The following is a 24,904-nucleotide window of genomic DNA, read 5'->3' as shown; positions in this document are numbered from 1 at the left end:
TTTTGGGCCACACCTGGCGGTGCTCAGGGGTTACTCCTGGCTCTCTGCTCAAAAATAGCTCCTGGCAGGCATGGGGGACCATATGGGACACCGGGATTCGAACCAACCACCTTAGGTCCTGGATTGGCTGTTTGCAAGGCAAACACCGCTGTGCTATCTCTCCGGGCCTGCAAACAAGCTTCTTGATCTCATCTGCTGAGGTTATTTTTCCCCCATGAAAGGATGAGTTTTGTTTCATGTATATATTTATCTTATTTGAGATAACCACTCTCTGGGTTGTTTTTTTATGGGGATAGGTAGGTTACATATTATTTTCGTTTTATTTTTTGTCAACAACTAAACCAATGTGTTCTAGATAAACCTTTTTATACAAGGTTTTGTTCTAGTAAAAGAAACATCTTTTGTACATTGCTGAATTGATTTATTTGGTTTTCTTAAAATATGTGCATGAATGTTTTTGAATAGTGATTATCCATGCGAGGCCCATCTGAATTTGGAGACCATTTCTGATTTATTTGATGGGGAAAATTTATGTTGAGGCTTGGAGTGCCCTGGGTTTGAAATGGTGCTAGTAATATGTGTAGAACCATAATAGTTTGTGGGGCCTTGAATTCTTAGCTGCTCCTATTCTGCATTCCCCTCTTTTCTTCTTCAATCATTCCTTCCTAAACAATGCTCAGAGCACCCCACCTGCTTTTGGAAATACTCGATAATCCAATGCCTGAAGATCAGGTGTGCTGGGGTCAACAAGGGCCACTCTGTCAGCGCCCCGGGGCCTCTGAGACTATCCCTGTCAGTGTTTCAAGGACCCCTGGAAGTTGAGATGGAACCCCATGCCTTGCCTCTTCCTCCCCTGGTCCTTACCCTGTTTATCTTCATATTTGAATTTCTTCCTGATACTTTTTACTTACATATATTCCTATATATTAGAAATTTGTTCATTGTACCTGACTTCTCAAGTTCATTAACATGAAGTGCTGTGGAATAGTGTCTATTACTTGAATTTCTCTGACATCTAGAATTAAGGCCTTTAAGTTGAGGTTTCCCTTTTTCTTCTTTCACCCTGATTGATCTGCCCCTAGGTTTGCTATTGCAAAGCTATTGGACTGTGGCAAGACCCATGTTTTCAGTTGGGGCACAGTGAAAGCCGTGTAAATGGGGACACGGTGGCACAAGACTTGGGGGAGGACAGCTAGTCAGTGGGGGGAACCCACAGGAAGGAAATGTGCTTGGAAGGAGACCTGGTGAGGAGTGCCTGGAAAATCACCCAACACAGTGGGTTATATGTAGACACAGCACATTCTGGTGTTGGAGAAAATCTCATTAAAATTGTTTCTTACTTTTTGTCTTTGCTTTTAGCTCACTGATTCACATTTTTACCTTTCCTAATTGGCATTTTTTGTTCTGATGAAGCCAAATGTGAGATGAAAAAGTTTCTTCTTAAGTACCTTTCTGACCAATTGATTTCCTGGGAGTTTGGGAGGGGAATTTCCAGTGTGAGTTCAGCCGCGACTGAGATCAGCAAGACCCGCAGTCGTGAGCAGTGACCAGAGTTTGGATTGACTTCTGGAATGTGTACATGAACCCAGATCCAGCTTGCCTGTCTGTTGTGGGCATAGTTTGGGGGAGAAAAATTCCCAGTTTGAGTTCAGCTGAGTGTAAGACCAGTAAGAACACAGTCACTGCTCTTCCCTCCATGACTGTACATTTCTTCCAGTCAAGGAGCTATAGCACAACACTTAATAACAGTACTATATGTCAAAATTAACAATGGAAAAATATACTGAAACCCACCACAGTTGTGACTGAAGATGCTAGTTCTGGAGACCCAACCAACACCTACCTGCTGATCAGGACTTCAGAGAGGAAATGCTACGAATAGGAAATGCTATGAATGTTCAACAAACTTAAAGAAACAATGGAACTGACCAATGCCCTGAGATTTTTGCCTAGCTTTAGTTTTGGTCTCATTGCTCTAAGAGTTTCCTAGTTTGCCTTTGGTCTCTAACTCTTTGAGTTCCGAGTGAGACTCCGGCTAGAGGCAGGTCCCAGAAGGCTGTGGTTCTGACTTTGTTGGTGTTCAGGTGTGATATTGTTGTTGGTTTTTTTGTTTTGTTTTGTTTTGTTTGTTTTTGGGTCACACCCGGCTGCGCTCAGGGGTTACTCCTGGCCCTCATGCTCAGAAGTCACTCCTGTCAGGCTCGGGGGACTATATGGGATGCCGGGATTCGAGCCACCGATTTTCCTCATGCAAGGCAAACGTTTTACCTCCATGCTATCTCTCTGGCCCCAATATTGTATCATGGGCTTTTGTTTTGCCTTTTAGTTCCATTATTCAAAGATTCTTATTTGCTTGGGGCTGGAGCAATATCATGCTGCCAGGACATTTGCTTTTGCACACGGCTGAAACATGTTTGACCCCTAGCTGCCATAGAATCCACCAAGCCTGTCAGGATTGATTTTTTTTTTTTTTTTTTTTTTTTGAGCACAGAGCCAGGAGTAATCCTTGAGCACTGCTGAGTATGGCCTCCAAACTAAAACTACATAAATAAATTTAAAAAAATTTATTTGCTGACCAACATCCTGAGCTCACCTCGCCCCTTTAAGGCACCCCTTCCCTTCCTGTACCCACCTACCCAGGACTTCAGAACATCTCTTACTTGGGTCTCCCACTCCTCCCACATCTGTCCAGGGATCCATGCTTCCCTCTTGGCAAGTTTCAGCCCTTCCAGCTGAGGGGTTCGTGCTGCTGAGACACTCTGGCAGTGCCCATCGGGGGCTGGGGCAAGGGCAGAACTGACTGTGGAGCTATCATACACTGCTATGCTCTCTGTCTGGTCTGCATGTTCAGGTTCTGAAACCTCCTCCTGCATGGGTGTCCCCTGCCTCAGCCCACTGCCTGTACTGTCCCTGAAAACTGGCTTCCTGTGTCTGTCTCTCCCCTGTGCATCTAGCACTTCAATTCCTGAAAACTTCGATCCTGGCAAGGCAAAGCAGGAAGTAGTGCTGTGGTTTCTGTACCTCACCCTCTCCTGTGTTGTTCCCTGTATACCTCAGTCTCCCCAAGATCTCTGTGTCCACACCAGGCACAGGTCTGAAGAAGCTTTTGATGACTGCTGCACCCCTTCTTGTCTCCCTCACTCCTCCCTTCTCAGTGCCAGGGCCCGAGGGCCAGTGCTGGGCTAGCTCTGAGTGCCAGGACTTCCCTGGGCTCTACCTGCTAATGCTCAAGGCCGTACTTGTGTGTGGTGCTGACTGCACGTAAGGCACCTTAACCCTGAAGTTTTTCTCTCCAGTCCAGTAAGCTTGGCTTTGGGATTGGGAGGGAGGTTACATTCAGCACTGCTCATGGCTCCTCCTTGCGGTGCCCTCGACCTCCCATGGGCTGAGGATCATACTGGGAATAACTACATGTAAGGCAAGAGCCTTAATTCCAGCAGTCAACAGCTGTGCTCCCCCCACCCACCCACCCAGTTGGCTTTTCATTTTAGTTTTCTCTTTTGGGGATTTTGGGCGGGGCTTATGCCACACCCAGCAGTGCTCAGGGCTCTGTACTTAGAAATGACTTCTTGCAGGCTCTGGAGGTATCATATAGGATGCTGAAGATCGAACCTGGGTTGGCTGCATGAAAGACTAACACCCTTCTCATTCTGTTGTTGCTCCAATTCCAGACTTGGCTTTTCTTTTTGTTGTTGTTTTGTTTTTGTTTGTTTGTTTTTTTGGGCCATACCCGATGGTGGTCAAGGGCTACTCCTGGCTATCTACTCAGAAATAGCTCCTGGCAGGCACCGGAGACCATATGGGACGCCGGGATTCGAATCAACCACCTTAGGTCCTGGGTCGGCTGCTTGCAAGGCAAACAGCGCTGTGGAGACTTGGCTTTTCTATATTCAGTTTCCATACCTATATCCCTCCTTCTCTATCTCCCAAATGATAGAATCCCTTCAGATACTTAGGAGAAATGGTGGCTCTTTGAAATGCTCATGTCCCAAGGTATGCTAGGAACATTTCCAAGCAGAAGGTTAGCAGATGCAAAAGCCACTCAATGCTGGGGAGAGTTTTCCAGGTCAGAACTTCAGTGGCTCACACTATCTGGCCTGAGTATCTTTGAACTGCAGTTGGGGCTTGGCCAGAGTTTCTTGGGGGCATCCTGAAAAACAATTTGAGTGTGCAGGGGACAGATTCTGTACAGATAAGCAGAGAGGCCACTCTCCCTCACCTCTCAGGGACACATACGACACAGAGCCAGCCTCTAGAAGGTGCTTATTGGTGATGTCGTCATGTTCTCAGTGGTTCCAGATGCAGTTCCTTGTGTTGTCTTAGGACTAGACTAGCTGGACAGGCCTTTGGCAGACATTTTATCCCTTTTGAGCTCAGTGGGTACTTGATTATCTGATTGTCTGAGCACTTAGGAGAGGATAGAATGAGATACCACTTTACGTAGATCTCCAGCATTCAGAAAAAGATGCCACAGCCGGAAAGTGGCAAATATGCCCCATTTTGCCAAGGAGGGTACCCAAGGACTGCAGAATCAGGTGACTTGTTGTTCAAATCTTGGTCATTCATGTTGAAAAGTATCTAGAGCACACTGGGGTGGCCTCATGTGGTGTGAACATTGTTCTTTTCCATTCTTGTTTCTTAGTTAGCTACTCAGTTCCTTTCCTAAGTATTAATTCCAAGACAATGGCCGTATAAAGTTGTTTCTTGTTCTATATGGGGGGGATTAACCATAGAAGGACCTGGGTTGAATCACTTGATGAGTTTGCTAAGATTTCATCCCCAGGACTGAGCGAGACAAGGACATTTCTAGTTCATTGCTTCTTAGAGTGTAGATATTAATGGAGGAGCTCTCTTAGCTCTCTTACCCTGGCCATGGGAATGCGGGTTGGCACATTGTCTGATGGCGAGATCACTGTGTAGCCTCGCCTTTCAACCTGTCCTTTCTTCTTCCTTACCCTGTTTGCAGTTGCCTTAGACTTTGAACCATGGCTGGAGGGAACTTTCCTTTTAAGTTTAAAGAGTGTGTGAGCATCTAAGGAGAAAACTTTTTCACTTGCTTTCAGGTCTGAGCAGGGGCCTCTGCCCAGACTCATTTCTCATCCTCCAGACTCTTGTTGGAGTTCTTGGAGGGACCCCTGTTGGGGCCTTGGCCCCTTGCATGAAGCTGGGGGCTGCTGGCACGTGAACTAGGGGTTCTCAATCTGCCTTTCAAGGGCAGATAGAATTTCTTGGCTTTGCTGTTTTTGTGCATACAAAGCCACCCAATTGCATGCTCATTTATATCATTTGCTCTTCTCCAAAATACAATAAGAAAAAGTTTAAAAAAAAAAAACAAACAGAAAAATAGGGGTTGGAAAGATGATATGGAGGTAAGGCATTTGCCTTGCATGCGGAAGGACGGTGGATCGAATCCCGGAATCCCATATGATACCCCAAACTTGCCAGGAACGATTTCTGAGCATAGAGCCAGGAGTAACTCCTGAGTGCTGCCAGGTATGACCCAAAAAACAACAACAACAAAAAATAAATAAGGAAGGGAAGGGAAGGGAAGGGAAGGGAAGGGAAGGGGAGGGGAGGGGAGGGGAGGGGAGGGGAGGGGAGGGGAGGGGAGGGGAGGGGAGGGAGGGAGGAAGGGAGGAAGGAAGGAAGGAAGGAAGGAAGGAAGGAAGGAAGGAAGGAAGGAAGGAAGGAAGGAAGGAAGGAAGGAAGGAAGGAAGGAAGGGAAAGGAAGGAGGGAGGAAGGAATGAAGGGAGGGAGGGAGGGAGGAAGGAAAACAGGAAAATAAATAAATGGGAGCTAGGTTGGGCAGAAGTATCTCCTGAGGAATAAAGCAAACTGTGTGTGGGAATCCCACTGACCCCTAAGAGAGGTGGTCCTGACGGCTACCTGTGTCTTTGCTCTGGTTCATTAGCATGAGGACTAGTAAGAAAGAGCTAGGCTGAGCTTCCTAACTTTCTCCACAATGGATGGGAAACATCCAGATGTTCTTATTTCAGTGTTTGTGATTGGGAGTGGGGGGTCCACACCTGGCGGCGCTGAGGGTTACTCCTGGCTCTGCGCTCAGAAATCACTCCTGGCAGGCTCAGGGGGACCATATGGGATGCTGGGATTTAAACCACTGTCTGTCCTTGGTTGGCTGTGTGCAAGGTAAATGCCCTGCTATCTCTCCAGTCTAAGTGCTTGTAATTTTTAACTGGGAATCTTTTTTTAAAAAAAAATTTATCGATTGATTGAGTGATTGATTGGTTGGCTGGTTTTTGGGCCATACCCAGCAGCACTCAGGGGTCACTCCTGGCTGTGTACTCAGAAATCAACCCTGGCAGGCTGGGAGACCATATGGAATGCTGGAAGTTGAACTGGGTCCCTCTGAGGTCAGCCACATGCAAAATAAACACCCTACCATTGTGCTATCTCTCCAACCCCCTTAACTGGGAATCTTAACTGCATGGGATAGCTGTTTGATCAAGCTCTTCATTTTCACATTTAAAATATTTTAAAATGGGAGCAGGATCAGAGAGAGAAAGAGTGTGCAGGGGTAGGCCAGGCATGCGTGTAGCCAACCTGGGTTCAAACCCTGGTATGTGTAGGGTCCCCCAAGTACTGCCAGGGTCAGAAATAATCTCTTTGTACTATTTGTGGTCTATTTGTGCTATTTGTGTACACAATTTGTGGCCCACAAATCCAGCGTGCCCCCTTCTTTTAAATGATTATTTTCTTTTGAATACTAGAAACCCAGCAAAACAAAGCCAGGAAGTAAGGAGTTTTATAGTAACAATACTTGTAGTACTTAAACTTGCAGGGGTCTCAAACTCAATTTACCTGGGGGCCGCAGGAGGCTAAGTCGGGGTGATCCTTAAGTGCAAAGTCAGTAGTAAGCCTTGAACATTGGGGGGTGTGACCCAAATAACTAAAACAAAACAAAACAAAAAGATTCCTCTAGGGCAGGGCCACAAAATGTTGTACGGAGGGCTGGCTGTTTGCGGCCCGTAGGCCTCGAGTTTGAGATCCCTGCGACTTGTTAGTGGTACTTGTTACCTTGAGAAGGTGGGGGGACACTATCTCCCTTGAGAACTATCAGCGTCAGCAGGCCTAGAGCCCAGCCCAGCCTGACCTGGTTCAGGATGCGAGTGCTGCGTTGGACATCTTCCCAGTAGAGTTGGGCTTGGGGGCCTGATTAATAGACCCCCCTCCTTCATCTTTTCCTCCCTCCTTCATCTTTTCCTCTCTCCTTCACCTTCCTTTTCTCTCATTCCTTCTCTTACATGGATCTAACTGGAAGATGCTTCCAGATCTCTTTCTCCCCATCAACTCCTCTATATTTGGGACATTGTCCCGACTCTGGGTCCCGGACCTCTGCTGGGATCCAACTGTTGTAGAGTGAGGTGCATCTATGGGGCTCTTGCCTCCTCCCATAAACACACTCTTGCTCACCATCTTGAGGGATGTGCTGGGGATTGAACATCATTTAAAAGCATCATCCAGGCTTATTATGCTTTTACATATAATCCTCTATCTTTGATATTTAAATCTGACACAAGAGGTTCCCCAACCTCCTGGATTTCTTGCTCTTCTCAGCTGCTTGCATTGGTCTGTAAGAGCCTGTTTCTGTCTGTTAGAGTAAAACACTGGCTATGTGTCTGGTAGTGTCTGCATAGACACATACAAGCTCAGATTCCTCACGACCCCCTGTTTCTGTGCATAGTATATTCCCGGAGAGTGTCTGTGGAGGCTGAAGACAGTGGGTGTGTGCACACACTGCTGTTGTTCAAAACAAGTAATTGGGGCCACCCTAGTGGTGCTGGGGGGTTCTCAGAACTCCTCTCAGTGACTTTGGCTCCTTTATGTATGGGGACTGGTGACAAATGGTCAAGGCTATATCCCACACACTGGACTCAAGACCAGATAGAACCCCTTGAGAGATTACCCTGGTCCCTTCAAGCTTCTCCTATTTGACTGAATGGAGGGCATGTGACCCCCCAAAGCCTGCTGCAGTTCACTGACTAGCTTTCTTGCTAGTCGAGAAGAGGTAGGTCTGTGATGTTATGGGTTTGATCAGAGATGGAGAAGTGGGGTATGGAGAGACTCCTAGTTACATGTGACTATAGTTATGTTTTGCTTTGCTTTTATTTTTGGAGGGGGCTGGGGACCACACCTGGCAGTGCTCAGGAATCGTTCCCAGCAGTGCTCAGGGGACCATCTGTTTTGCCGGCATCAAAGCAGAGCTAGCAGCATGCAGGGGAAGTGCCTTCTCCACCCCCACCCCCCCAAGAGCCATCTCCTCCATCTCTTGGGGCCTCTTCTTTGCTTTGAAAGGAATCAGGGTGACAGACCTTAGCGCCTGGTGTGGCCTTTTAGGGAGTCGCCCCTTAGGTGTCAGTTCTGCTGTGTTGCTGAGCTCAGGACCCCAGTTTCCAAGTGCAACTGGCTCCTAGCTCTGCCCGGCCCAGAGATGAGCTTCTCACCCTTTGTGTGTGCCCCCTCTACCTGCACCCCTATTTTTTCTTATTTTGGGGGGATTCATCTTTGCAGTGTTTCTTCTCTTTAGAAGTCATGTAGCCTCTTCCGGGGTCCCCTCTACGCACCAGTCCGAGTGGGCGCAATCGATTCCAGCCAGTCATGTTCTGATGGACCTGGCACCCTTTGGCTGATCCAGCCTCTCTGCACCAGCTGCATTGGGGCCTCATGAATTCTGATTCAGCGAGTGTCCATCACCTTGCCCTAATTCCCCATGAAAACGTTTGTACCCCAGCACAGGTGCCCCACAGAGGTGGCTTTTTAATAAGATTCTGACGCATCAACAGGTTTTGTGCACAGCCACTTTGGACTCTGATTGTGTTAGGGAACTATTAGCAATCACATGTTTGTTTCCAATATTTAGATCGAGGTTCATGCCAACTGCAGTAGTCTGTGGTTGATGAGGTCTCAGGGACTTCCCCAGAGGGGATGCCCCTCACCCTACCAAAGTTCCCTTTGCTCCACCTTACAGTCTTCATCCCTTCTTGCTCCCCAGCAATTTAAGGGTCCTTGAGAATGGGTAAAGGTTGTTTTCCAGAAAAAAAATTTCATGCCATAAAGAAATAGTTTTAAAATGTTTATATTTATTTGTTTGTTTTGTTTTGTTTTGGGGCCACACCCAGCGTTGCTCAGGGGTTACTCCTGACTGTCTGCTCAGAAATAGCTCCTGGCAGGCACGGGGGACCATATGGGACACCGGGATTCGAACCAACCACCTCTGGTCCTGGATCGGCTGCTTGCAAGGCAAACGCCGCTGTGCTATCTCTCCGGGCCCTAAAATGTTTATGTACATTTTAAGTTTATAAACTGTGTATTGATTTTATATTGAAGTCCAAACAGATACTATCTATGCACTGAGACTGTCCTGTGAATAGAGTTTCATACATAGAATGTTCCAGCACCACACCTGCCACCAGTCTGTCTACTTCCACCAGTATTGTCCTGGTGGCTAATGTCCCCCACCCTCGCCCCACTCCTAGTTTCAGGAAGACCAGTTCTTGTTGCCCTTGGGTATTAGTTATTCCCTGCTATGTTTATGTCCTACAATGGGACACACACTCTCTCTTTCTCCCTCTATCACCTCACTCAGGAGATACTCTCCAGATCCCTCCTTGTAGCAGCAAGTTGCATGATTTCATCTTTTTTTTTTTAAGTAGTGAAGTAATATTCCATTGTATTGATACCACTGTTTTCTTTACCAACATGTCTGTTGGACATGTGAGTTTTCAGATTTTGGTACCATGAACAGTACTGCAATAGGACATCCTTGTGCTGATGTCTGTTTTGAATAGTTTTTTGGTCCCTGGAAGTGGAATTGCTGGGTCCTATAGAAATTTCAATTTCTAGGATTTTTTGAGACATGCCCGTGTTGTTTTCCAAAAGGCCTGAACGGTCCACATCCCCAGGAACTATGGATGAGGGTTCCATTTTTCCACATCCAGACCAGTTTTATTTTTTGGGTGGGGGCTATGATATGGGCAGTAAGAAATTCATATTCTTAAAGCAGCTTTCAAAGAACGTCCATAACTGTCACTGACATCCATGGAGTGTCTATGTGTGCTGGACACGGCACCATCGCTTACCTGCAGACCTGCCTTGAGTCCCTGGATGCACTGTGCCTTGGGCCTGGGATTCTTTTTCAAGCTATTTTGCTTTTACTAGTAAATAGTATCTGTGTGATGAGCCTTTACTGTGGCTTGTTCAACTTTGTAACTTTGTGAATTTCTTTAACAAAATGAATCTATTAGAACTTGAATAATGTTAGTCTTCCACTTTGGTTTATTATTATTATTATTATTATTATTATTATTATTATTATTATTAGGTCTTTCAGGCCTCAGCATCCCTGTCATTTGCTTTTTCTACTGTTAGGTTAGGAAGTTGTCCTTCTGGGGGCAGACAGAAAACCAAGATGCATGTAAGCTGGGGCCCACTCTTTCCTGTGGGGTTCCCCCAGGATGATTTGGGGACACTAATCTCTGATGCTGGCAGAGAACTTTGATTTTCTTTTCTTTTCTTTTCTTTTCTTTTCTTTTCTTTTCTTTTCTTTTCTTTTCTTTTCTTTTCTTTTCTTTTCTTTTCTTTTCTTTTCTTTTTTTTTTTTTTTTTTTTTTTTTTGGATTTTGGGTCATACCTGGCAGTGCTCAGGGGTCAATCCTGACTCTATGATCAGAAGTCGCTCCTGGCAGGCTCGGAGGACCGTATGGGATGCCGGGATTCGAACCTTATGCGTGTAAGGCAAATACGTTACCACCATGCTATCTCTCCGACCCAGAATGTTGAAATTTTAATTTTCCGTCCCATCTGCCTATTCCCATTCCAGTCAGAAAGCGGTTCTGTTCCCCTCCAGTGCTACTTCCAATGTACCGTAAGCAGCTTCCCATGCCCTGCTTCATAGGGGACTCCACAAGCAGGGAAGTACGGTGGACAGCGTAGGGTCTATAGAGTTTGGTGGTGAGAGCTTTTCCAGTGGGTTTGGTGTCAGAGTTGTTTTCTGCCCCATCATCCCTCCATGGAACTGAAGCATGCCCCAGCAGCAGAACAACTGCAGGCCAGACACAAATATTAGGAGTCTTGCAGGCTTCAGCAGACTGTGGGGTGTGAGCTCTCCACTGCTCATTCATGCTTTATTGTGGGTCCCCAGAAACTCCTCTGGCTAGAGGAGTTTTTCCCCAGAAACCCTAGGCTACCATGAGCTTAATATAATAACCAAGTTGCTTAGTAAATTATTCAGAAGCCAGAGGGTAAAAGTCAGTCACTGGGCCAAAGTGTGGTAATTACAGTAATGTCATCATAAAGGAAGTTCAGCCTAAATTAGAATTAAATCAGAATACAAACTTGTGGTTTGCTCTGTGTTCAAAGCGAGGTTGATGAGAGCTGGCTCATCTTTTCACTAACTAGTCCCCTGACGACAACTCAACTCCTGAATTTTTTGTATCGTCTTAAAATATAGAGTTATGAATGGTCTGAATTTTTTGCTGATGGTATTTGTTCTGGGTCATTATTGCCCTTTGCCTTCACTTTTGCTAAAATGCTAAAGAAGTGAATGCTCTATCATATTTATGTGTCTGTTACACAGGAGCCGGAATGGTAGTTCAGTGGGTAAGATGACTCTTGCATTTTGTGTGACCGATTTGTGTTTGATCCCTGACACCCCAGATGGTCTCGTAAGTCCTCCAGGAACCATAAGCCTTGAGCACCACCAGGTGTGGCCTCCCTTACTCCTCTCAGAAAACGTCCTAGTTTTGTGCCTACTCAATATAACCAGATAACCAGCACCCACATTTTTGGACACACTTTTCTTTTCTCTGAGCTCCTGAAGTCTTTCCCTTCTCATGATGTGCTTTTGATTTGTGTTCCTGCAGGACCTGTCTCAGGAAGGCTATGGAACTAGGTCTCAAGCTCCTCTGGCTCCCGGCAAACCCAACCATGAAGACTTGAACTTAATCCAACAGGAAAGACCATCCAGTCTACCAGTAAGACATTCATGTGCTATCTGGCATTGCATTGAATTTCACCTTCTAAAGCGCTCTCGTTCTCTCGTTTTCCTAAAGATTTGGAAGGGAAGTTTGGAGATTCTTGGGGACATTTGTGACATGATAGATCAAGGGGGCTAATTGTTTGTGGTGGGACCATCCTGGAGGGTTTGCTCTTTTTTGGTTGCCCTTTGGATCCAGTATCTGCTATAAGGCTTGATTCAGTCGATGGCTTCATGCATTGGTTATGTGTCTTCTCTTGGTGTAGTCTTTGCTTTCTGGTAACTTGGAGAGAGGTGTTCAGATCAAGAGTTGACATTTCCACGTGGTACAGGGCTTAAATAATAACAGCAGTCACCCAGGGAGGGTGGTTTACATTTCCTTGAGGACTTTTAAGTAATGAAATATCACCTCATCTTTTCATTTTTTTTTAGCCAAAGGCAAAAGCTATAGTTTGAAATGCGAAAAAGTTCAGCTTCTAAGTAATTCCAGCAGCAAATACTCTGCACTGACCAGGATGTTCAGAATTAGAGCAACTCCCTATTTCAGGGGACTGTGGCGAGGCCTGAAAGATTACAGAGCTGCTTAATTTGCCTTTAAATAGGCAGCCTCATTTGATGCGGCTATTATTATCAACTTCAAATGCAGGTACATTGCTAAGCAATATCTTTGAAGAATGATTTCATTTCTATGAGATTTGATTTAATAAATGGGCATCCAGGCTGCCAGAATGGTAACATTAAATGTTTCCATTCTGTGAGAGCTCTGTTCCATCTAACCCGTATGAAGACAGACATCTGTGATAAGCATCCTACGTGACATTGGTGGTGCCCAGTGCTCCTCGCTAGGTCTGGGCTTTCAAGGATGCTGGAAGCACTGATTACCAGAATGGCCAGGACCTCTGAGTTGGGTGTATGTAGTTTTGAAACCCTGATTTCTCTGTATAGCTTCTATTTCTGTGGTGATACTTAACTGTGCTCAATTTTTTTTTTTTTTAATCATGATAGGTTTTATTGTTTAGGACTTGGTTTGGAGCAGGTGATGGACTCAGAGTTTCATCTCCTTGAGTTGTTTTCCTTTAGCAGATCTATCAAAGCAAGGACTAGCATGGGGGTGGGGGAGAGAGACAGAGATTATACATGCACTGTTCATGCATGCCCACATGTAGCATTCATAAAGTAAAGAAGTAGAAACATACTCATGTGTTGCGGGGAATTCAGATTGTCTCATGGGAAGCAGTGCGGGTCATGAGTTCACATGCCCTGTGCTGCCCCCCGCTAGGCAATGCTGCTTTTAGTGATTCTATGGGGAGCTGGGGATTGGCACTCCCGAGCTCCACTTGACAGCACACTTAGGGCAGTGACTGTGGGTGCAGACGGTGACCCCAGGGTTTTCCATGGAGGGGACCTTTCGTGTTGGTAACTGGAAAGGAGGATGAAATATATTTAGGGTGTGAAAAACCTAATCAAAGATTTGAATTGTGCTGAATTGCTCTGTTTGTGCCTATAGAATGCCCCTTCCTCCCTCACTTCTTCCTCCCCCTCTTTGACCATGCTTATCTCCTGAAAACAGTAATAAACTTTTTTCCCCCGCAGTTCCAGGGAACACACCTGGGTCCTTACATATGCCAGGCCTTTGTCCTATACCTGAGTTGCAAACTCAGCCCACTGGAGGTTGTTATAAAAAGAAATAAGGGCCCAAACAATAGTACAGCAGAATGGCACTTGCCTTGCATACAGCTGACCTGAGTTCTCTGCCCAGCCTCCCATATTGTCTCTTGAACTCTGCCAGGAATAATGCCTGAGTGCTCAGGAGTGCGCCATGAGCATCACAGGGTATGGCCCAAAACAATAAGAAATACCTCAGTTGTTATTTTCCTTCTGTTTGTGTAGCAGATAAATAGGATGCAGGCAGAATTAAAGTCACTCTTTCGAGAGAGCACTTCTGTGTTTCGTGGTGAGCTTTTGAAAGCATCACTTGCTGAATACAGGATCCACCGTAGCTGGTTCAGCTGGCCCACTTGTGTGCCCCTCCCTACCTGTTAAGCCAAATGAGTATTAGCTGTGTGGAAATGAATTGTGGGGTTCCTCTCTTCTTCCCTCGGGCTGCATTTGCGGAAAGTTCACATGTGGAGTTTGCAAAGGCTCCTCTCCGCATGCTGCATTGCTCTCTTGCTGGACTGTGTATAGTAATGACAGAGCCGGTGGTTTGTGGTCTTACCTGTGGCTCTCCCAGCTGGCTAAGTATGACTTTTATTAAAAGTCTGAGTTCTTTTAACTTGGCTAAGTTGGCACTCTGGGTCTGATCCAACTGTGTGTTTTCCCACCTCTGAATGTGATTTTGCTTTCCTGTTGATTGATGCTTCCCCTTTTCCTTTGCCAGGGATAGTTTTGTGGCTTTCCTTTGGAGCAAAGAGAGTCAGTCATGTTTGTCATACCAGGTTTCCTTGTTGAAAGCTTAGGGGTCTGTGAGTCTTAACCTTGGCCTTAGACGTGCTGCTGTGATTTGGATGCAGAATTGCTTCTTTATGCCCTCCTCCCTCTCTCTGCTGGCCAAGGAAAGCTTCTTGAATTGTTCTTTCTGAATCCCTTTGCTTCTCCTGTTTGTAAGACTTTTCTGCATGTGTGATCTCTGTCACTCTTTCAGTGATGGGCCACGTTCTTTATTTGATCATTCAGTTATGCCCTCACCATGGTTGGAAGCAGTGATTGTCCATATTTGTGATTTGTCCAAATACTGTGGCAAATACAGTTGGGTTCTCCAGCTGTGAGGTTTTCCTTCTTCACATAATTAGGTGATAAATTATTGCTTGTCCTCTTGTTTTGGATGGGGCCATGACCAATGAATATTTACTTAATCCACTTAACATACTAAAACCTTCTCCCAGAACAAATCTTGCTGAAGATGGCCTCCTTAGCTCTTTGCCTCTTAGAAGGCTTTCTCCCTGTCAGGATGCACTGACTGGCTTGCCAACAACCCTTCGTGTTACTGGTGTTTTTATTTTTTTATTTTTTTTGGTGGTGGTGGTTTTGGGGGTTACTCCTGGCTCTGCACTCAGAAATCACTCCTGGCAGGCCTTGGGATGCTGGGATTCAAATTGCCATCCATCCTGGATCGGCCTTGTGCAAGGGAAACACCCTACCGCTGTTCTTTCTCTGGCCCCTCTTGGGGCCACTGAGTTATCACTGAGTTTAGCAAAGAGCACAGGATAAGAAATTTAGCTTAAGAGCTGTCTCCTTGTGAGTATCCTCTGTCTCCCTAGAATATGGACTTGAGCATCCTACAGTCGTTTTTTCCTTTTTTCTTTTCTGCCTCTGATGTTGCTATGAAATGAACCCAGTATTTAAGCAAAGTCACTAAATTGTGGCAGTTTCAGTAGGTACTATGACATCACCCTGTCTCATAAACATGGGCTTTCTCTTCCTTTACTACCTAAGATGCCCCACTGTGATCCTGTCTGCTGCTGTGGTCTTTCACTCCATTGGCTTCTCTTGTGGTATTTGCTCATTTGCTTGTCCCCTTTTCTTGATAATTTTTCCTAGCTGCCTTGGTATGTCCCTATCATCAGACTAGAAGCCTTTTCAGGAGTCTTGGCTGATGTTTTTTGCAGCAGTTTTTCTTCCCTCTAATCGAACATATTTAAAAGCTTTAAAATACACTTGCCTCCCAGGTTTTTTTTTTTTTTTTTTTTTTTTTTGGGCCACACCCGGTAACGCTCAGGGGTTACTCCTGGCTATGCGCTCAGAAGTTGCTCCTGGCTTGGGGGATCATATGGGACACCGGGGGATCGAACCGCAGTCCATCCAAGGCTAGCGCAGGCAAGGCAGGCACCTTACCTTTAGCGCCACCGCCCGGCCCCTTGCCTCCCAGTTTTAGGATTTTTCTTTTCATTGCAAAGACTCTTTGGAGGATCTCCTGTGTGTCCAACACTGGCAAATGCTTTTGGGGTGATTGCTGCATTGGCAATGTGAGTCCTTTAACTTTAATATAAAGTGGCCTTGACCTGGACTCAATAACCTTGTCTTTAAGAGAAAATGGGGCTTTTTGTTTTCTAATTAAACTAAAAGTGTGACACTGTTATTTTCTGGGCAATATGTAATTTTTAATTGTAAAAGCAAATCAATGGGGCCAGGCGACAGTACAGTGGCTATGGTGCTTGCTTTGCATGCAGGCAACCCAGCATTTCATATGGTCTCCCAAGCACTGCCAGGGATGGTCCCTGAGTGGAGTACAGAGCCAAGAGGAAGCCCTGAACATCACTGGGTGTGTCCTCAAAACTAAACGAGACTATCAAAAACACAATGTCAGTAATCACAGTGCAGATGGTCCTATTAATAAGCTCTAAGCTTGTGTAGAAGGAGGCAGGCTAGAGAAAGCGGCTTGTTTCTCCTCTTCATTCCTCGGGTTCTGAGGAGTTGGTGCAGAAATAGCCCTTTTCCGTCCTCACACCTGCCTGAGGTCTCAGGTTGATTCTGTGCCCGGGAGCCCCAGGTGCAGCTAGTCACTATCCGTAGCATTAACTGGTTGCCTTGAAAAGGCCCATTGGGTGAGGAAAACCTCTTTTCTTCCATAAATAGGAAATAGCAGAGTCGGCTGTGAAGAAAAGGGTTTGATCTCTCAGTGCTCAGCAAAGAAAAAAAAAGCCCTAAAATGTCCTGTGGAATGATAGTGCTTGGCAGGTTTGCAATTAGAAGAGAACATTAAGCTACAGATAAAACACAGGGCTCCGAGCCCTTCACAAGAGAACAGAGCAGTGAGCGGCACTTCTCTTGGAAATAGTGTCTGCTAGCTGAGTCGTGGGGAGTCTGGGAAAGAATGGGCGGAGAACTGTCAGGAACTGTCGTGTGTGTGTGTGTGTGTGTGTGTGTGTGTGTGTGTGTATGAGAGAGAGATGAGTTGGGGTGAATGGTCATGTACTTTGGAAGCATACATGCATAGTAATATATGTTAATAATCCATTTGAATTTGTTCAGAGAATTCCCATGAGTGGAAAACTCTCAGAGAAAGCCAGTGAAACCCATTTTAACTGGGTTTTGTTGTTGTTTTGCTTCTGTTATTGTGTTTTACCAATTTCTATGTCTACCCAGAAACATAAATCGCAAAATCCATTTTTTTAGCCTGTTAACCAACCACTTTATGTTAAGAAAAGAAAAGAAAAGAAAAGAAAAGAAAAGAAAAGAAAAGAAAAGAAAAGAAAAGAAAAGAAAAGAAAAGAAAAGAAAAGAAAAGAACATCTTCCCAGGTGGAACACGATGTTGGTTGGCTGCTGAATGAACTCTCCTGACTTTTTGGGTTACCTGGAGCTCGACTTAAATGGTTGTCTTTCAGAGGTTAAGAGTGTAGCTGTCTTCCATTGATTGATCCTTCTCAAATCATTCTGAATCTTTGAAACATTTTACCTTAATGAAGAAGTCGAGTCTGTTGTCACCTGATTGCAGAGTTCAAGCTGGGCTCCTCAGAGTCAGCTGAGCTGTTCCCTGCCAGTGCTCCAGGCCTGTGGGCTTTGCTGCTTTGAGGATTTGCTCCTTAGAGGGAGCAAGTGGGTCTTTCTGGGGACTTGTCCAGGGAGGACCCAAAAGTGCAAGTAGGGTTTTGTTTCAGGGAAGCTTTAAAAAAAAAGAAACCGACTGCTTCTGACCTAGACTTGAGTCTGTTTTCCAGTGTCATATTATTCTAATCTAGTGATGGGGTGGGGCATGGGAAATAGAAGTTCATGAAGAATTTACTAGATAATTCTAAATTAATAAAGGGCCAGGGTGATAGAAACAGGACAGAAAAGGGTGACACCATCACCCTCCCCCCTAAAAGAAAAACCTAAGTAGGAGCCAGAGTGATAGTACATCAGGGTAGGCTGATTGCTTTGCACGCAGCCAACTGGAGTTCTGTCCCTGACCATACCACATGGTCCCCTTTTTTTATACCCAGAGAGGTTTTGTTTGTTTGTTTGCTTGCTTTATTGGTGACCTCTTGGAAAATAGAGAATGATTTTTGCCATGGAGTGAGGTGAGAGGTGGTGGGAATGAGAGGGTAAAAGGTTTTCTCTTTCTAAAGTAATCTTCCACTTACATATTCTGTAAATGAAATTCAGTAAATCTTAAGCATTTGGAGTTCTTCCAGGAAAAAACCAGGTTAAATGTATGGCAATTTGGATAAATTAATATTTAAAAAAACGATCGTTTGCTTTTAAATGACTCAAATTGTTTGTGTGCAAAGTGTTTCTAAATTGAGGTCTTTAGTCCTATTGAAATAAATGAGTAATTCTGAATTCATTATAACGGAGACACTTGCTTTTAGTGGTATTGTGTTAATTAAAATAATGCATTTAATTTTGGAAAACAACCTAAATATATTCCCTGCAAACTTTCCACATAATATCCTGAAGATGTTCGTTTAAAAGATGGAGGCGGGGGATGTGGGGGGGGGGACTGAATTTCAACCCATTTTATTGAACTGTCAATCCCTCCTGAATTAATGAAGGAGTGCTCTAAGAAATATATGCCAGATAAAATTGGACACGAGGAAAGGCTGGAATGTAACTGATTTGCAGGATATTGGTTTGGATAATAGAGTGATAACTATGACCTATAGTTGATAAATGAGGCTCATTAAGAAAAGGGAGGAAAAATACAGCTACTCCTGGCTACATCCGCAGGCACATTTGTGCCTTTACAAATGGGGGCTGGAAGTTTGTCCTGACCACTGAGACCAGGGACCCAAGTCCCTCCACCCATAGGCATTCCAGGCATACAGGGGAGAGGGCGTTGACCCTGAATATGTGCATCAGCTCTGCACCCCGTGAATGTGGAGGGATTGGGGAGCTGCAGGGGTAGAATCACTGCACTTTTGAGTCTAAAGGTTTCTTTGTTTGTTTTGGGGCCACACCTGGTAGCACTTGGGTTACTCCTGCTCTGCACTCAGAAATTACTCCTGGCAGACTCGAGACCTATGGGATGCCGGGGATCAAATCTGGGTCAGCCGCTCACAAGCCAAATGCTCTACCTGCTGTTCCAGCCCCAAGCAAGCTTGAAGTTTTGCTGCTGGATTCAGAGTGCCCTGGTGGGTGGATGATGTGGGCCGTGCAGACCTACTCTCCCTCCAGCAGTGCTGGAGTGCTCACCACAGGCCTGGTGATTTTCTAGTAAGTTCTTCATGGGACTTCTATACCTGGGTCCTCTGGGCTGGACAGCACAGCCACAACTAGTTGAAGGTAATCAGGTACAGTTGCTAAACAGGAGTTAGGTGGGAAATGAAGTTGAATTTTCCAATTTCCACTTTGTTCCATTTGCTCGAGGGAGCTGAGGCTGTGTTGGCAGCAGGAACTCCAAGCAACTCTGTGGACCCATGAATAAATAACCTTTTCTCTTTCCTCTTGACTGATGAGGAGAGAAAGCAGATGTGGGGGTGAGAAGTTCTTTACCTGAGAGCCAGATTTTCTGTTTCCCTATCAACAAGCTTCCGCAGGTTCTGTCTCTCTCCCTCTCCTTCTCTCTCCCTCCCTTCTTTTTTGTCCCCCACTCTCTCTCCCTCTCCTCATCTTTTTTTCTTTTGCCTTCTCTAAATGGTTGTAAAATAACTAAATGGTGTTGTTTTCCTTTGTTTGGGTCAAGAAATTTTAGCAGAAAATTGTTGCTGTGTGTGAAAGCTAATCGACTCCCCAAGCCTTCAATTTTCTATGAATACCTATCCCAGCCCCCAGCCTCAAAGCACAGGGTGCTGCATTCTATTTTAAAACATGGACTGTAATTTCCAACAGGCAGCTTGATGCCCCATGGAACTTTATTTAAGCCTTGAAATAAGGGGAGGGGACTGGGAAACGTTAAGCCAAGGAAAAAAATGACTAAAGTGCACACAGCCCCCTTTCACATGGCCTGGCTTTGTTCAGGCTGGAGTCCTTCCCTCCTGGTTTGGGCCTGGTGGGAGTGCTGGGTTGTCCAGTCAGGTCACTGCCAAACCAGCCTGGGCCAGTGTGAGTAAGATGTGCCAGCAACTTGCCCTCAGCTTGTTTTGGCGAACCAGTACCAAGTTCTCAGGCCGAAACCTTGCAATGCTTCACTTCAAAGTGTTGTGCTCATGACAAGTTGGAATTAGTTCATGTCCAAGTCCCTTTTCCTCTTGGAGCCAAAACTGCAACTGGCGGCCTGCACAGGAGGGGTGAAGGGTAATTTGGGGGGATTCCAGTCTATAGAGCAGGAGAGCTGTTCCCGGTGCTGCGGGCTGGCAAACAGACCATGTCCTATCCTGCAACCTGGTCTGGGGGAGGGGTCACATCTCTCCTCTGGATCTCTGGTGTTTTTCTGAAACACTGGTGAGCACCAAGGAACTGGCTTTGCGTTCAGCAGTACATGACCCTGGGTTCCTGTGGATGCCCCCAAGCTTCTGTGGGTGGAGAGGTGAGGACACTGGCTGGGAGCTCAGTGGGCAGGGCGGCATTGAGTTTTCAGGAAGGCCCCGGGGCACAGGATGTGGCAAACCCAGGGTACTACCTCAGACCTTCCTAGCACCCCTGTCCCCCCACTTCATTGAAAGTTGCCAGTGACCAGAGGAAGTTGTGGAAGATGAAGTAGCTAATCCAGGTGGCCTCATAGCCAAAGACTCACTGCAGAGTCCGGAAGCTGCAGAAAGTGAAATTTCAGAATTCCCAGGATGAAAAGGGGGCTCCAGGAGACCAGTGTGGTTGAATTCTCAGGACCACAAATGGGACCCAATCCACTACCTGTCTACTCACCTCTGCTTCTGCCACTCAGCTCACATTTGTCCCTAATCAGCCACACTTTTTTTGTTGTTATTCATTTATTTTGGATCACAACTGGCAGTGCTTACTCCTGACTGCATGCAGGAATCACTCCTGGCTGTGCCCTTGGGCCATATGAGATGCTGGGAGTCCAACCTAGGTTGGCTGCATATAAGGCAAGTGCCCTCTCTGCTGTTGCTCAGGAATCACTCCTTGCAGTGCTCCAGGGACCAATCCAGGGGTTGGACCTAGGTCAGCTGAGTGCAAAGTAAACACTCATCACTGTGCTGTCATGTTGGCCTCAAAACTCTTGTTTTAATATAAACAAAAATTCTAGTTAGCAGCTGCCAAGAAACCACCCATGAAAGAAGAATCTCTGTGGCCAGTAAAAGTTTGGTGACTGATAGGTCCAGGTTTCAGAGGTTTTAAAGAGGGGACTTGAGGTGTGGTTTCCTCGTGGGCTCCAGGGCCCAGCCCATCTGTTCCCCTGGGATGAGGCCTTTGTCTTCAGTACACTGACCCTCTCACCTGAGGCTAGTCAGAGGTTCAGAGGGAGGAACAGGGCTGTAAAGTCAGCTGCTAGGAGACAGGTGATGTAGCAGCAGGAACTGGTCTTGGGGAGGGTTGGGAGCTGGTTTTGAGGGCCCTTCACCCTCTTTACAAAGCCAGCCCCCTCCCCTCTAGTTCTTTCTGTTTTATAGCATCCACTTTACTTCCCTGCCTCTTTTCAACCCAGCAGATGTGTCAAGTGGGTTTTGACCTTTTGGTTTGGCTCAGGTACCAGAATGAAGACTCAGAGCCACAAGAGGTCTGGGCTGGCATCACCCCTCTGGGCCCTGCTGGGTGGCTGCCATCTGCAGCTGCACACGCTTCTGAGCTTCCTCAGTGCCCTGCCTCCACCCTGCCTGCCTCTCCTGCACCCACTATTTTCCGATTGCTGCTGGGACCAAGAGCTTAGAGCCCATCATGTCCCAGGATGCGTTTGCATTTCTTTGTGCCATTCTCACATGGGGGGGGCCTGTGTCACCCTCCCCCCAAAAAGCATCAGTGACACCGCATAGTCCCCAGAGCGTGGCTGAAGATTCTGTTACATGATGGAACTGAAAAAAAGCGAAGCGATTTTGTGGGCTTATTAGTGTGCGCTCTTACCTGCTACACCTTAGGAAGCCCACGAGAAGCAGCCGTTTGAAGGTGTGCAGAGTGGTCCCTGGTAGGAATTGGAGCACCAGGAAATGAGTCTTTCCAGGGGTCTGGCTGGCCATCTGGCCACGTGCAATCGGCACTGGTGGTTTTGGCTTGTTCTTGAGGGACTTGATTATTTTTACTTATTTCCCCAACTTGATTAGTGGTTTCTATTTTTATGGGGCTGGAGATAAGCTAGGAACAGTTCGAGCCCCTTGGTGTGCAGTGCCAGCCGAAGCCCATTCCCAGGCCCTGCCTTGAGCATCTCTGCACAGACACTTCAGCACACAGATAGATAGGCAGACATGTGTTTGCCCACATGAGAAGGTGCTTGGTGAAGGGAAGACTCTGCCTCCTCCCTGGGATCAGGCATTGGCCCTGCTCCTACTGCCAGTTTGTGGATGCCGGTCAGAGACTCACTCCTTCCTCTCTTCTCATCCCTCCTCTTTCCTCCTTTTTTCCTCCTATTTCTTCCTTCTTCCTGTTTTCCTTCTTGTACTGAGGCACTGATATGGGGGCTCCTATGACCTGTCAACACTTGCTTCCATGTTGGCTTTTTTTCTCTCTGATCTTAGCATAAAAGAACAGAGCCGAGGCAATGCACGAAGGGTGTTGTGTTCGTTCATACACGAACACTGCAGGCCAATGTGGACATTCTGGCTTCATTCTTGGGTGCATGGAGGGGAGGATATGAGGAGAAAGAGCCAGAACACTTTGACACCCATCTCCTGGCCAGACTCGTCGTGAGCAGTGGCGGTCATACAGGTTGTTGACATTGTTGGTAGGTTGGTGGCATGCACAGGTCTCCATGCTTTGTTCCTGGTGTTGGGTCAGCATTGTAGGCACTCAGCAGAGTAGCTGAATGTATGTGAGAGGTGTGTTTTCCTCATCACTTCCCACTATATGGCTTCTAGCCACCTCTGAGAGGACCAGCACCACAGTAGGTGTGAGCAAAGGCAGGGACAACAAAAGCAGCACACCCGTTGGAGCAAACACACCTTAGATTTCAGGAAGTCTTTTCCAGTGTCTGGGGCTGGCAGCCATGGGCACCATGGTGGGGTGGAGGCCAGACCAGCTGTGTTCGATGCCACTTCTTGCAAGGGAGAGGAGTGGGTGAGGGGGTTGGATGGAGTAGCTCCAGCTGGCCGGCCTTTAAGTCAACCCCCACCCCACACCACCCAGCACACACGCTGCATTATTGAGGTGCCAGTGACGCTTGCCAAATGGTAACGCTTGGCTTTGGGCAGCTGGATTCAGCCTCAGCCGTGGTGGTGGCAACAATTCCCAGACACAGTGGGGACTGGCCTTAGCCTCAGTGACTGAAGCTACTTCCCTCAGACTCACCTGCAGCCTTTACTTCCCTCCAGCCTTATTTGCTGACTCAGATATTACAAAAGGGGCCTGAAGGCTGGCACACATGATCTGATTTCAGGCCCCCACAACCCGCCTTGTGTGTCCCCCTTCAAGAAATGATGAAATAAAAAATATAGAGTACTAATAAAATATCCAGAGGTCATATAACATAGTAGCCTAAGGCTGAAAAAATTTTTAATGTGCTCGGACCCAGTGGATCAGAATTCGAGTCTGTTGATTTCTGCATCTCTAAAGATTTTTGACAATCTGCTGGCCTGAGGTAGGCGATCTTTCAACACACTGCCCCCGCGAACTGAAAAGCAAGTTGCCTGTGACCCCGGTAGTGTAGAGAGTTGTGCCCTGTGATATTTTTTTGTAGAGTCCCTAACCTATGAGCCGGACCCGACCTAAAACCAAGCATTTGTAATAATGGTTATTTTTTAGTCAGAAAAGCACCAACAGCAACATCAAGAGAGATGTTTAGAGCAAGAAGGAAGTCGATTGGTTTGTGCCTGCCAAGGGGCCAGGTCTGGGGAGATGGTCCTGAAATGAAGAACACTGGTGGAAGGAGGGTCATACTGTGGAGAGCCTGATGTTGGAACATTGAAGGCTTTATCTGTGTTAGAGACAATTTGATAAGTCACGGTGTTATTAGAAAAGAGATGTTTAGAGAGAGATGCAAGCACACCTTTATGTTTTCCAACAATAATTGTTTTCAGGTTCTTTTTTTTTTTTTCACTCTTAAGTGAGATGGGGAAATTGACATAAAGGAAAAAAGGTCCTTTCTTCAGGGAGGTATGTTACTTCATGGTTCTGTGAGAGGAAATCCTCAGGTAAGAAATGTGTAAAAGATTTCTTTGAAAATAATGACTAGTTATGCCCAGGTATGGATTTTCTGGTTCCTTAAAGTGTTAAGCAAAGTTTAACCCAGGGTGACCCCCCCCCCTGGGTTGTAGGATCTTAACTAGGCATCTTCATGCCCACAAGTGGATGGTTGAGCTTTGTTTTATTTGTTTTGATTAGTTTCCCCTTCTTTAGCTCTGAACTGTTAGTATTATAAAGCCATCAGTTCGATTCAACAGGTAGTTGACTGAGTCTCTTGTCACAGTAATCTAAAATAATTATTTTTGTAGACATAAAATAGATAGCAAGTGACAAGTCATTTAGTGAAGTAATAATTCATTGTAAAGAGTTTTTTAATAAACTTTTTGGAGTGATCGATAACACATTTCTAAGTTAGCACGTTTCTGTTTGTCATCGGCGCAGAGATTGTACTACTTTGGGCGTCAAGGTTTGGGGCTCTGAGTGAGTCGCTGAGATGGGTGACCACTTAGTCCAGTGCCCACATCCAATGCCGGATGATCTCAGGGAGCTCTGGCCTTTTTCCCATTCACACCTGAAATCTCTTCCTGTGACTCCACTGGGCTTGAACCAGACCAGGAACTCCTTTGCTGGCTAGAATCCTGCCTCCTCTGATACTCTCCCAGGTGCCATAGGACAGAGGTCTGAGCATAACTGCAGCCTTCTTTTCCTTAGTCCTTCAGCAGTGTTTGGGGGGGATGGGGAATAGGGTTTGTCATTTGGGTCTATCCTCAGAGGTCACTTTAGCTGTTCTGTTTGTAAGGAGATTAAGACTCCTTTTCAAAC

General features: G+C 46.1%; 1 protein-coding gene across 1 annotated transcript in view; it reads left to right on the top strand.

The window, feature by feature from the left end:
• Positions 1–24,904, top strand: part of ARID1B (AT-rich interaction domain 1B) — a 322,235-nt gene that overhangs the window by 119,849 nt on the left and 177,482 nt on the right. The window contains exon 4 of the mRNA XM_049765312.1: positions 11,881–11,991. Within this exon, the coding sequence (XP_049621269.1) occupies positions 11,881–11,991 (111 nt within the window). The remainder of the gene's footprint in view (positions 1–11,880; positions 11,992–24,904) is intronic.

This window comes from Suncus etruscus, chromosome 18 (genome assembly GCF_024139225.1).
Source record: "Suncus etruscus isolate mSunEtr1 chromosome 18, mSunEtr1.pri.cur, whole genome shotgun sequence".
Classification (NCBI taxonomy): Eukaryota; Metazoa; Chordata; class Mammalia; order Eulipotyphla; family Soricidae; genus Suncus; species Suncus etruscus.
The sequence above is the reverse complement of the archived record's forward strand: the minus strand, read 5'-3'. Positions and strand labels throughout refer to the sequence as shown.